General features: G+C 43.6%; 1 protein-coding gene across 1 annotated transcript; it reads right to left on the reverse strand.

Annotated features, from left to right (window-relative positions):
• Positions 1-8,636: 8,636 nt before the first annotated feature.
• LOC310699049 (small nuclear ribonucleoprotein E-like) lies at positions 8,637-9,204 on the reverse strand. The gene has a single exon (XM_083520649.1). It carries the CDS (start codon positions 9,142-9,144, stop codon positions 8,866-8,868), a length of 279 nt encoding a protein of 92 aa, XP_083376775.1. The 5' UTR covers positions 9,145-9,204; the 3' UTR covers positions 8,637-8,865.
• Positions 9,205-13,691: the final 4,487 nt, after the last annotated feature.

The following is a 13,691-nucleotide window of genomic DNA, read 5'->3' on the forward strand; positions in this document are numbered from 1 at the left end:
CAACTGTCGCTAAAAGCATTTTAGAGAAGAGGCTCTCAGAACAACTCAGAGAAACAAAAGAGTGACAGGCGTCTGATCTGAACATGCAGACCTGCCTTCAACTAAATCAAACCACTGGCCCATCTCCCTCAGTTGTCTGCTCAGACCGAAAGCAGCATTCTTCTAGGATGAACGTTTCCCCAGGTGAGAGCCTTTTAAAGCAGAGAGGTCAAGACTTGAATGTGGGCCTTTCTGCTTTGAGAAGCATGTGCCCAACCTACCAAGCTGTGGCCATGGGACACTGAGCCTGGGAGTAGAATCAGCTGAAGCGTATGCGTTGCTAAATGCCTAGGGAACTTGTGCCAAGAGGAGGTTTATACATCTGAGAAGCAAGCAAACAAAACAACATTGTCACTGGTGACCCTAAGAAGACAACCTGGGGCACGGAGCAAGCAGTTGACGGAGACTGGATTTCACGTATTGATTTGAACTAACTGGTAATGCCTTGGCTGCAGCTTTCCAGTTTAATTTCAACATTAGCATGACAGATGTTATTAACACCGTAGCAGTTCTGTTCTTCTTTTCTTTCTGGTGTTTATGTAGGATTGAAGTCAGCAGCAACAGGAATTGTAGCTCGAAAGCGAGCTGTGTAGATCAGTGAGCCCTACAGTGACTCTCCTCCCTTGCATATCTGCCTATTTAAGTGGGCAGGCATTATAATGAGAAATCATTTCTCATTATTTCCCATCTGCTCAAGTATAGAGCAATGTGTCAAGGATGGAGCTGAATCCAAAGTGAGGGGAAGCTACCAGTTGATAGGAATGAGGGGGTGCACGGCAATGCCTGACAATGATTCAGAGATATATAAATATATATATAACATGTACATTCAATTCAAGGATATTAGAACAACAGTTTTGATACAAAGTATAAAAAGTAATGGGTCTACGGCCATATCACTTGTTGATGCAGCCTTGACAGTGCAGCTCTGCAGAGACTCAGCAGCTGTTTTGCCCAAGCCTGCAGGGAGTTCAGCTTGACAAAGACCAACATTTTGGGTCAGGACATTGGCAGCAATCCACACATCAGCATTGGTGATCATCACACGCTTGAAGCGGCAGACAATTTTGTCGACCTGGGTTGCACCATTACCAGCAACCTGTCCATTGATGCTGAGCTGGAAAATGTATTGGCAAAGTCAGCTATGGCAATGGCGCACCTCTCCGAAAGGGTAGGAGAGAATGTGATGCCAACATTCAACACCAAGATGAAGGTCTACCAGGCCAACGTGCTGGTTGAGCATTCTGCTATATGGATGTGAGTCGTTGGCAACTTACAACCTCCAGGAGCAATGCCTCCATGCCTTCCACGTGTGCTGCAACATGAAGAATTTGGGCATCACATGGCAGGACAGAGTCTCAGACAAAGATGTGCTCCCAGCATGTTTCCATTCCTGCCTCAGAAATGGCTACACTGGCTTGGTCGTGCCCATAAAATGGAAGATGGCAAGATCCTCAAGGACATGCCCTATGGCAGGCTTCCTCAACCTCAGCCCTCCAGATGCTTTGAGACTACAATTCCCATCATCCCTGACCACTGGTCCTGCTAGCTAGGGATCATGGGAGTTGTAGGCCAAAAACATCTGGAGGGCTGAGGTTGAGGAAGCCTGATATAAACCTTCCACTCGAGTGTATCAGTGGCTTCCCAAGGTCTTGAACAGAAGTCTTCCCCTGTCACCTACAACCAGATCTTTTAAACTAGCAGTGCCAGGGACTGAAGCTAGCACCATCTGAGTGCAAAGGATGTGCAAAGCCTTCCCCGCCCCTGCCACACTGTGAACTGGAGCAAGAATATTAAACATTCAGCTTAACATATTCTGCAATGAAGTGATGAGGCCTCACTATGAGTTAAAAATTCACAGCAAAACAGTAGAGGAGGTGTGTTGAAAAGGCAGGTGTGCTGCGTATGAGGCAACACAACCTCAAAACAACTGTCAAAATGGCTGTAGTTTCCTTAAACATACAGTGGTACCTCGGGTTACAGATGCTTCAGGTTACAGACACTTCAGGTTACAGACTCCGCTAACCCAGAAATAGTGCTTCAGGTTAAGAACTTTGCTTCAGGATGAGAACAGAAATCACGTGGCGGTGGCAGCGGGAGGCCCCATTAGCTAAAGTGGTACCTCAGGTTAAGGACAGTTTCAGGTTAAGAACAGAACTCCAGAATGAATTAAGTTTTTAACCCGAGGTACCACAGTACTTTCTGTGTTACTAGATACTACAATTCTCTTTCTTTTGTTCACAAGATAGTCTTAACCAGGGGTCAGCAAAATTTTCCAGCAGGAGAAAAGGTCCCTCAGACCTTGTGGGGGGGCGGACTATATTTTGGGGGGAGAAATGAACAAATTGATATGCCCCACAAATAACCCAGAGATGCATTTTAAATAAGAGGACACATGCAAAAACACGCTGATTCCCAGACAATCCGTGGGCCAGATTTAGAAGGCAATTGGGCCGGATCCGGCCCCCAGGCCTACCCATGGCCTTAACCTTTTATCCCTTCATCTCAAGGATAATTATCTATCTGGGGATTCATTTTCCCCACATAAATAGTATTGTTTCCCATCTTGCTTTTGAAAACTCTTAAGCTGTCAGTGGATGATACATGGTAATCATGGGAGTTGTAGGCCAAAAACATCTGGAGGGCCGAGGCTGAGGAAGCCTGGCCTAGTAAAGTTAAAGGGACCTGTGACCATTAGGTCCAGTCGTGACTGACTCTGGGGTTGCGGCGCTCATCTCACTTTATTGGCCAAGGGAGCCGGTGTACAGCTTCCGGGTCATGTGGCCAGCAGGACTAAGCCGCTTCTGGCGAACCAGAGCAGCGCACGGAAATGCCGTTTACCTTCCCGCCGGAGTGGTACCTATTTATCTACTTGCACTTTGACGTGCTTTCGAACTGCTAGGTTGGCAGGAGCAGGGACCGAGCAATGGGAGCTCACCCTGTCACAGGGATTCAAACCGCCGACCTTCTGATCGGCAAGTCCTAGGCTCTGTGGTTTAACCCACAGCCTATGGGGAGCTTTATGCACCGGGCCCCTTGGCAGGCCAACTCTGCATTACAAAGATGCCTGCACATGTGACCTGAAGGCTGGCAACATTAACATTAATCCCTTGCAGATAACTGCAGTGCCGAGAGACAGTCAGTCAGATCATGAATCCACAGCAGTGAGCAAAGGAAGGAAGAATGGATACAAAAACTGGTGGAATATGCGGAAATGGCGAAACTTACTGGAAAAATAAGAAATCAGGAAAACAAACTTTTTAAAAAAATAATGGAAATGGTTTATGGAATATTTACAAATAAATTGTAAACAGATAAGAACATTGGCAGGATTACTATAACAACCTGCAGTATGTATTTAAGAGTATGTATTTAAATCAGATGAATAAATGAGTAAATTAGGTTAATTTGGATATGCAGAAAACATGAAAAGCAAATTTAAGGAACCGCAGAAAGAGGGGGAAGGAAGCCAAGCTTTGAAATGTTAAAGTGGTTATAAAATTATTGAAATGTATAAAATTGAAAATCATAAATAAAATCATTTTAAAAAGCCAAGGAAGGAATGACTGCTGTGAGGAGTACGGGGAGAAGAAAAACCATAGTGCACCTGTAGCTGCAAAACCAGATGCCTTCCTCTGCCCCACATGTACCTCCTGTATCAGTTTCTACAACCACAGATGGATGCCAACATCTGCACTGCAGGAGACGTGTGGAAATCAGTAGGATTTGCGAGCTCTATTTCAGGGGAGCTTGTTCCCGTTGCCATCCTAGAAATCTATGAAATAAAGAAGTCCTCTATTTTTCGCTCCATAAGACGCACCTAAGACGCACCTAGTTTTTAGAGCCTTGCTTTAGAGTTTTTAGAACCTTGCAAGTTTGCTGTCTTTACCTCCCCCCTCCCAGGCAGCCTCCTTTATTGCTAGCGTCCCTTATCTCGCTCCCGATCGCTTGCCGATCAGCGGCTTTGTTTCAACACCCACTTCCCTCTTTCAAAAAAACAAAAAGCATGATCTGCTTTTTGCCCCTGGGCATTTTGGCTCCAGGGACCACACATTTGCTCCATAAGATGCACAGACATTTTCCCCTTACGAAGAAAAAAGTGTGTCTTATGGAGCGAAAAATATGGTAAGTTGCTGATTCTCATTGAAGAACCAAAGGGTTCTCCAGAATAGTTTCATAGAATCATAGAATCATAGAGTTGGAAGAGACCACAAGGGTCATCGAGTCCAACCCCCTGCCAAGCAGGAAACACCATCAGAGCACTCCTGACATATGGTTGTCAAGCCTCTGCTTAAAGACCTCCAAAGTAGGAGACTCCACCACACTCCTTGGCAGCAAATTCCACTGTCAAACAGCTCTTACTGTCAGGAAGTTCTTCCTAATGTTTAATGTTTAGGTGGAATCTTCTTTCTTGTAGTTTGGATCCATTGCTCCGTGTCCGCTTCTCTGGAGCAACAGAAAACAACCTTTCTCCCTCCTCTATGTGACATCCTTTTATATATTTGAACATGGCTATCATATCACCCCTTAACCTCCTCTTCTCCAGGCTAAACATGCCCAGCTCCCTTAGCCGTTCCTCATAAGGCATCGTTTCCAGGCCTTTGACCATTTTGGTTGCCCTCCTCTGGACACGTTCCAGTTTGTCAGTGTCCTTCTTGAACTGTGGTGCCCAGAACTGGACACAGTACTCCAGGTGAGGTCTGACCAGAGCAGAATACAGTTTTGAGATCTGCTCCTCCAGGAGATCAGTCCTATAGTCAGATTCTGGTTCTGATGCTTCTCACCCTGGGTCCTGCTTTGCAGCAACAATTTGGGGTACTTTCACCCCATTGTATCTATTTCTTTTTTAAAAAAAAAACCTGTTGAAAGATTATGAAATAATGTGCAATTTGTTTACGGCCAACACACACACAAACGCTTTTGTTTTGTAAAGTTTTAAGGGTATACGCACACACACACACACACACACACACACACACTTAATTTACGTAATTACGATTGCTAATATAAATTGTATAGCTAATAGGAGTCTTCTTTCGGAGCCCTGCACTGCTAGTCTGGTGCTACACATAAATTATTTTCATTGTTCAAACTGGGGAAGGGAACCTTTTCTGGCTGTAATTGGTTACAGTGGAGAAATACCATCCACTAGGCAAGATCCATTAAAAATATTTCCTGCAGGTGGTGGAACGGGACACACCGCCCCTGAAAAGGCATGATAGAGGCTTACGGTTATTAATGTTGTGAAGAGAAGACCTGGAGGCATTTTATCCTTTCAGAATAAAGGTCACAAAAATGAAAACAGACTGGAAGCAGGTCCAGGACTAGCCGAATCAACAGGACTACAGCACACAATTAACATGCAGAATTCAAGATGTAGTCATGCCCTGTGGAGTAGATGGCTTTATAAGGAAATTAGACAAATCCACAGGAGATAGACCTCTGAATGACTCTTAACTATGATAGCTAAGTGGAACTTCCATGGTCTGGAGCAATGCTCCACTAAGTACCAGGGGATTGTACCCACTCCATACCTTGTTTTTAAGCTTTCAGAGGCACCAGACTAACTATGCTTGAAAAAAGAATTCTGTGCCAGGTGGGTATTTTGTTTGATCCAGCACAACAGTCCTTTTACATTCTTAACTTTATTCTATATAGTCTGTATATTTATTACGTAACAATTTTATGCATCAGCATCGCTCTTAAATGTGTACCATACTTTTCGCTCTATAAGATGCACCAGACCACAAGACGCACCTAGTTTTTGGAGGAGGAAAACAAGGGGAAAAAATATTCTGAATCTCAGAAGCCAGAACAGCAAGAGGGATCGCTGTGCAGTGAAAGCAGCGATCCCTCTTGCTGTTCTGGCTTCTGGGATAGCTGCGCAGCCTGCATTCGCGGCATAAGACACACACACATTTCCCCTTACTTTTTAGGAGGGAAAAATGAGTCTTATAGAGCAAAAAATACGGTAATTGAAAACCAGCAGCTTAAGTTTCATTGTCACACATACAGATATACTGGAAAGATGCATTATTAATGTTGGTCTTTTTTGACATCACATTGTTTATTTGAGTAGCAAGAGTGACTGCTGTCTCTGAATCTGCTAGCTTGTAGGTAATGTGTGTTTATGTTGAGGTTGGTAGGGGGGGGAGAGAGAGAGAGAGAGAGAGATGCTCAGAATCTCCTGCAGATGTCTCAAGCAATCTTTGTTCCTGCACAACCTTAATGCCACATGACTCACCCACCCACACAAACCCTGTCACAGCCTCACATTTTCAGCAAATAGAGTTTGACAGCAAGGAAAATTGGGGAGGGGAAAATAATGTCACCAGCAGAGTAAGGGATATCCACATGCTTAAAATATATCAATTAGAGTCAGGAGGATTAGGAAGACATTTAATGAGTGCCTTTTTTTTTTTTTTTTTTTTGTCTGTTCAGAAGAACTTAGGAACCATCTTCTGGGATGTTGTGCTGCACAAGACCCTTTTGAAAGCAGCTGTGCAAACTCATGTTTATTGTACAGAGGCTAGTGCAAGAAACCTTCCTTGCACTAATAATTTAGAACTGGAATCTGTCTCTCTCTGGCTTTGTACGCACTCCTGTTTATTCTGCATCTAGTTCATTCCCACGACTTGTTTAGGAAGCAGTGCACATACAATGTGAGTGACAATCCAGATCTATCTGGCTGTGCCTTGTGAAATATTGCATTTTGATGTGTTTTCCCCCAAACCAGCTTCAATCCAAATTGAGAAAAAGAACAACATAGCTGCTGTTTAAGCTGGTAGTGTGTATACTCTCTCTCTCTCTCTCTCTCTCTCTCTCTCTCTCTCTCTCTCACACACACACACACACACACACACACACAGAGAGAGAGAGAGAGAGAGAGGGGGAGAGGGAGAGGGAGAGAGAGGCCCTTTCCTCTTACTTTCTGGGAGAAAAATGCAGAAGACACCTCTTGCTTCACTTATCTCATTTTTATTGCTTTGGATGAAAGCCAGACAGTTTTCTTGCCAAGCTGTCCTGTCCACCAGTATAGAAATTCTCAAGCCAGCAAGAAAAAGAAAGATATTTAACATTGATGGTTAGACCTCAGAATCAGCCAACCCAACATCTCAGCATACTTAGTAAGTAGACCTGGAACATGGTCCAGGACTACCAGATACTGCAACATTTATGAAACAGCTTAGAAACCCAGATGGGACACCACTGGGAGCTCCAGAGAAGTAATTATTTTTCAACAACCCAAACCCTCCTTGTCATATTAATGACTGAAAGGTTTATCAAATGAAGCCACGATTTCAAAGCGGCTGCTTCTCTAGATTTCAATTATCTGCTGCAGTTCTCCCAAACGTATTCCCCTCATCTACCCACGACAAGTGGGCTTCTCTCTTTATACCAAAAGGCATGCCAACTCTGCCTTCCCTCTCCGTGCTCTGCTGTTTAAAGACATTTTCTCCCTGTGTATGGAAGTGAGAGCTGGACCATAAAGAAGGCCGATCGCCGAAGAATTGATGCTTTTGAATTCTGGTGCTGGAGGAGACTCTTGAGAGTCCCATGGACTGCAAGAAGATCAAACCTCTCCATTCTGAAGGAAATCAGCCCTGAGTGCTCACTGGAAGGAGAGATCCTGAAGCTGAGACTCCAGTACTTTGGCCACCTCATGAGAAGAGAAGACTCCCTGGAAAAGACCCTCATGTTGAGAAAGATGGAGGGCACAAGGAGAAGGGGGTGAGATGGTTGGATAGTGTTCTCGAAGCTACCAACATGAGTTTGACCAAACTGCGGGAAGCAGTGGAAGACAGGAGTGCCTGTCGTGCTCTGGTCCATCGGGTCACGAAAAGTCGGACACAACTAAATGACTAAACAACAACAACAGCTCACTTCCATGCATGAGCCTGGGCTGAGGAGGAAGCAGTAAGGAGGAAGAGAAATCCAGTTCACATTTAAAGGTGAGCCTACTGAAATGGCACTTTGTGAAACAACAGATGACTTGAAACTCTGTCTTCAAAATTCAAACTTCCCTGAATTTTGTAGCGCAGTTCTCCAGCCAAGTAATGTGCAACAAAAATGCATATGTTTAGGTGGATAGGAATGCGTATAATGAAAATAGCATTCTGTTTGGGGAAATTGCTTTGTAAAAATGTGTTTATTAGGCAAAATCGCATACAAGAATATGTGTAGATTTTGAGAAATTAGCAATAAAATGATGTTGAATTTTTGTAAGGACTTTTTTTTTTTAATGCATACTGAAATGTGGAGAACCAGACCTCAGACTGGAAAAATGAGAAATTGAGATAAACTGAAATTGGCATGTTTATGTATTGCTAATGGTCAGGGAAGGTGAGCGAGGGTGGGGCTTCAATCCTCCCTCTGCAAGACCTTTTTGGTAGGAAAAGTTAAATCCCACCCCCTCCATATTTTTACCTCATGGGCAAGCAAGTGCTTAATAATCTGAGGCGGCAAGGATTCTTTTCTGTCAGTTATGCTATCAGTCACTTTCCTGGGGAAAGGAACTAATTATATGAGGTAAACTTTCTCCATAAAAGCCTCACAATGGGTAATGTATAGAACAGACGTCTTAATTCCTTTAAGTATTTTTTTTTTTTTACTAACAAAAAGTTTTATTTATAAAGAACTACAATTCAACACCAATGTAGAAAAGTTATTGAAAATTATGCAAGCACAAATTAGGTAACTGGCTTCATTCTTCACACTTCAGACACCAATGGTAGAATTGGGAGCGATACCATTACACCACTGCATGTTTTCTTCTATAGGTTTTAAAGATTAAAATAATAAGCAAAACAGACTCAATAACTATTTCTAGTTAGAAACACTCTGTAGAAGAGTAATATTGTCTCCTTTTAACATGATTCGACCCAGCTGTTTCCTTGATTTTGTCTTGGAGTGAATCTCCTCAGCATCATCCAGAACCAAGTTCATATATTCATCAAATCCAATAATACAGCCTTCTATCCTCATGTTCACCTGTTCATACAGCCACACCTGAATTCTGGACCTATTCTGTAGGTATCTGAAGATGAGGTTGATGGGCTGCACCATCACTTTCTGCACCTTCTGGCCTTGCCCGCTGTACGCCATGGCTGGCAGCTGGGCTGGGAGCGACCCCTGACAGGATGAGCCGACTTAGGCGGGACGGGGCAGCCACAATTCCTTTAAGTATTAAAGTATTAAATGTGTTTTAGACGTTTAATAAATTGATCCTCCCAGCAAAGTATATGTGGTGCTGTACTTTTATCCGTCAAAGAACCCTCTGAAGTACGTTGGGCTCAGAGAGATTGGTGCAAGCTCACCTAGCAAGTTTTGCAGGCAATATCTTAACTGTGTTGTAGCGGATGCTTGTAACATGTTCTAATTTTTATAATGTCAGGTTCTAGGCAGGGGGAAAGTGCCACATGGATTGATTACCTAGCTCCTCATTTTAGTTTTAATTCATTTAGTCTGCAGTTGACAAAAAAGAGGCAGACCTCCTAAAGTGGATTAAACAGTCCACAGTTTGTTTGGTTTTCTTTTGAAAGATGTAAAATTTTACTTAACATAATTATTACAAAATATAAGCAAAATATTGCAAATACATACATACATATATATTTCAGATGAGCACACATATATAAAAAGAACAAATAAGAAAAAAGAAAAGAAAAAATGAGAAAAAGAAGAAGAAGAAAAGTTGGAAGAATTTCTTCCAAATTTATTCTACAAATATCACAATAATAAAATTTCATTGACTGACTTCCATCACTTACACTGCACTTCCTATATACATTTTAAGCAAGATTGTAACTGTTATTCTGTATTTTTCCCATAGAATCTCACACAAATATTCTAATCAATAAGTTTTCTAAATCGTTCATAAATCTATTCTAAACACAACCAATACTTTACATTTAATCTTTGTCTACATAAATAATCATTTAAACATTTCCATTGTTTCTGGATTATATTTTTTGATTTTTGTCTTATCAAATCCGTCAGTTTTGCTAATTCCAAGTATTTGCAAAATTTATTCAGCCATTCTTCTTTGGTTGGAATGTAATTTCCTTTCCAATTATTGGCTATTAACATTATCGCTGCTGTTGTCGCGTACAAGAAAATATTATCTAATGTATGGGAAAATACAGGTACACAAAAGATTTATGCACCATTTAGTGAGAAAGGCTCTGTTTGAAGTTTGGGAGAGCGCAAAGGAGAAAATCATAGAAAAAACAGTCCACAGTTTTGTTCGACTTGGGAACATTACACTTGCAATGAAATGATGAGAAGCACTGCCTGGAATGAAAAAAACTGGGAAGAAAACTGACGTAGCTTTTGTTTCACTTCTCATTGCAAGTCTTGCCAGAGCTTTTTTTCCTTCTTCTTTTTTTGAGCCTCAGCGCACTGGAACTGCACTCTGGCACCTCTCAGATGAGCAGTACCTGACCAGCCTCAGCAAAACTTCCCTGCACATCAGCTCTGCAAACCTCCCTGTCCCTCCTCTTGCTCTGTGGACCAGCAGAGCTGAGATACAGGAAATAAGCCTCCCTGTGCCTCACCTGAACATGCCTCCCTGTCCTTTGGCTCATGTGAGCTGTAGCAGTGGTGTTGGTTGAGCTTCCATAAGCTGCTCAGCTGAGGTGCAGAAAACGCCCAGCACCCAGTTGTCAGGGACTGGACTGAAGGGGACGAGATTGAGGAGGAGGAATGGTGGAGATTGCTCCCCCTTCTCCTGAAGCTTCCGGAGATGAGGAAGGCAGTACAGTCATACCTTGGAAGTTTAACGGAATCCGTTCCGGCTTCCGAGAGCAAGTGTGGTGTAGTGGTTAAGAGAGGCGGACTTGTAATCTGGTGAACCTGGTTCGCTTCCCCACTCCTCCACATGCAGCTGCTGGGTGACCAAGGGCTAGTCACACTTCTCTGAAGTCTCTCAGCCCCACTCACCTCACAGAGTGTTTGTTGTGGGGGAGGAAGGGAAAGGAGATTGTTAGCCACTTTGAGACTCCTTAGGGTAGTGATAAAGAGGAATATCAAATCCAAACTCTCCCTCCTTGTTATGTACCGAGTTGAATAGGATCCAAAATGCAGAAGTCTGATTGGTCCTAGAACAATAGGATTCAGAATGCAGCAGTCTGATTGGTCCTAGAACAATAGGACCCAGAATTCAGCAGTCTGATTGGTCCACAGGAGCCACCCAATCCAGCTCCAGGTGAAAGTGAATCCGCAACCTGATTGGCCTACAGGAGAATCCCGGAATTAGCCAATCACATGGGGCCTATTGTGTAAATAATGTATATAAAGCAGACATTATGGGGGAACTTCCATTCCTCCTCACCACTATGAGCTGAATAAAGAGCATGAAATACACTCTCGACTCCAAGTATATTTCACCACTCCTCCTCTTCTTCTTCCTCCTCCTCCTCCTCCTCCTCCTCCTCCTCTTCTTCTTCTTCTGGTTGGCTGCAGGAAGCTCCTGCAGGCAATACGAAGCCACAGAAGCCCCGTTGGACGTCCAGCTTCCAAAAATAGTTCGCAAACCGGAACACTCACTTTGTGGCATTTGGGAGCCAAAACGTTTGAGAACTAAGCTGTTCAAAGGAAGGAAAACAGAAGACTTGGGTGGTGTTGGGAGAAGAGAAGGCAGAGACAGAGCAGCCTTAGGTGACACGTTATCACTGGAGAGTATTTTTTACCTCCCTTCCCCCAGAACTCGGCATTCATTGAGAGTGCAAGAGCAAAGGACTCAGAGATAATTAGCCCCAGGCGGCCACCACAAGGGGAACTGCTGTTGCTAGGAGGGGACGGGGAGGAGCTCAGTTGGAGCTACGCCGTTAATGGGACACAGACTGCATTTCTTTCTCTCTCGCCGTGATGATTGAATAACCTCATTACAGTCGTACATTGGTTTTCAAATTTAATCCGTTCCATGAGTCCTTTTGACTCCCAGAACAGTTTGAAAACCAAGGCATGGCTTCTGATTGGCCGCAATAGCATCCTGCAGCCAATTGGAAGCTGTGCTGGACGCTCAGCTTCCAAAAATCATTTGGAAACCGAAACAATCACTTCCGGGTTTCGATCCTTTGGGAGCCAAAGCGTTTGAGTTCAAAGGCGTTCGGCTTCCGAGATTCCACTGTAGTAAGAACTCTTCTTTGTTTTTCTCTGCTTCTTGCCACCACCAGGGGAGATAATTCCCCGAAGCCTGACATCATCTGAGCAAGCTTCCATACCACCACAGAACCTCTACTTCTATCTATCTATCATATCGATCTATCTATCTATCTATCTATCTATCTATCTATCTATCTATCGTCTATCTATCTATCTATCTATCTATCTATCATCTATCATCTATCATCTATCATCTATCATCTATCATCTATCATCTATCATCTATCATCTATCATCTATCATCTATCTATCATCTATCTATCTATCTATCTATCTATCTATCTATCTATCTATGTACTGAGTTTCACACTGATTGGTGTTTCCCACTTAGTATGAACCAGTGCTATTTTTCTAGAAAAAGATGTGCCAGAACTCACCATGAATGCTTCCCTTGGTCTCTTCTAATGGCAACCTGAGTAGTGCCAGAACTGAGTTCCAGCAAGTTCCAGTTGCAAAAAAAGCTCTGGTCTTAACTCTAGTCGTGGCACACACCCTATCGCCACATGTGGCAAAGCAGGAATCTCTTGCCATGGCCCTCACCCTACCCAGGGCCGAATTTAGATTTGATGAGGCCCTAAGCTACTGAAGGTAATGGGGCCCTTTATATGTCCAGCTGTCCTTTGCCAACAACAGATTGTTGCTGTTTTTTGTGTTGAATATATGCTATATGGTAATTTATGGACCTAATAGGTATCTAAGGCCATTTGCGCATGTTGCCATGCTACCAGTCCATGAAGAATGTAGGCATCCTATATGTAGAAATGAGCAAACCAGTGATATTTTAGGGAGCAGGCTAGGAGGAGGGGCCCATGACCTACATCATAGGAGCCTACACAACACAAAACACTGTTGCTGTATGTAAAGGTAAAGGTAAAGGGACCCCTGACCATTAGGTCCAGTCATGGCTGACTCTGGGGTTTGCGGTGCTCATCTCGCTTTATTGGCCGAGGGAGCCGGCGTACAGCTTCCAGGTCATGTGTCCAGCATGACTAAGTCGCTTCTGGCGAACCACAGCAGCACACGGAAACGCCGTTTACCTTCCCGCCGGAGCGGTACCTATTTATCTACTTGCACTTTGACGTGCTTTCGAACTGCTAGGTTGGCAGGAGCAGGGACTGAGCAACGGGAGCTCACCCTGTCACGGGGATTTGAACCGCCGACCTTTTGATCAGCAAGCCCTAGGCTCAGTGGTTTAGACCACAGCGCCACTTGTGTCCCTGTTGCTGTATGTAGGTTTTGTTTTATTTGTTTTTTTATCTTATATTTTGGTAATGTACATCCAGTGTTGTTGTTTTCCTTTAAATTTTTTGGGGGCCCCCAAGAGAGTGGAGCCCTAAGCTATAGCTTGTTTAGCTTATACGTAAATCCAGCGCTGGCCCTACCACTTCCGATGCTGGCAGAACGACCCCCCACTCACTGAACTGTGCATCTTTTCCACCCCATGTGCCAGAACACCTCCTTCTCGCTGGTGAGAGGGGGGCATTCCT

The sequence above is a fragment of the Podarcis liolepis genome (assembly GCF_965112155.1).
Source record: "Podarcis liolepis genome assembly, contig: HAP1_SCAFFOLD_28, whole genome shotgun sequence".
Taxonomy (NCBI): domain Eukaryota; kingdom Metazoa; phylum Chordata; class Lepidosauria; order Squamata; family Lacertidae; genus Podarcis; species Podarcis liolepis.

Excerpts from the sequence above, each read along its gene's own strand:
- LOC310699049 (XM_083520649.1), bottom strand. The coding sequence starts at position 9,144 with ATGGCGTACAGCGGGCAAGGCCAGAAGGTGCAGAAAGTGATGGTGCAG.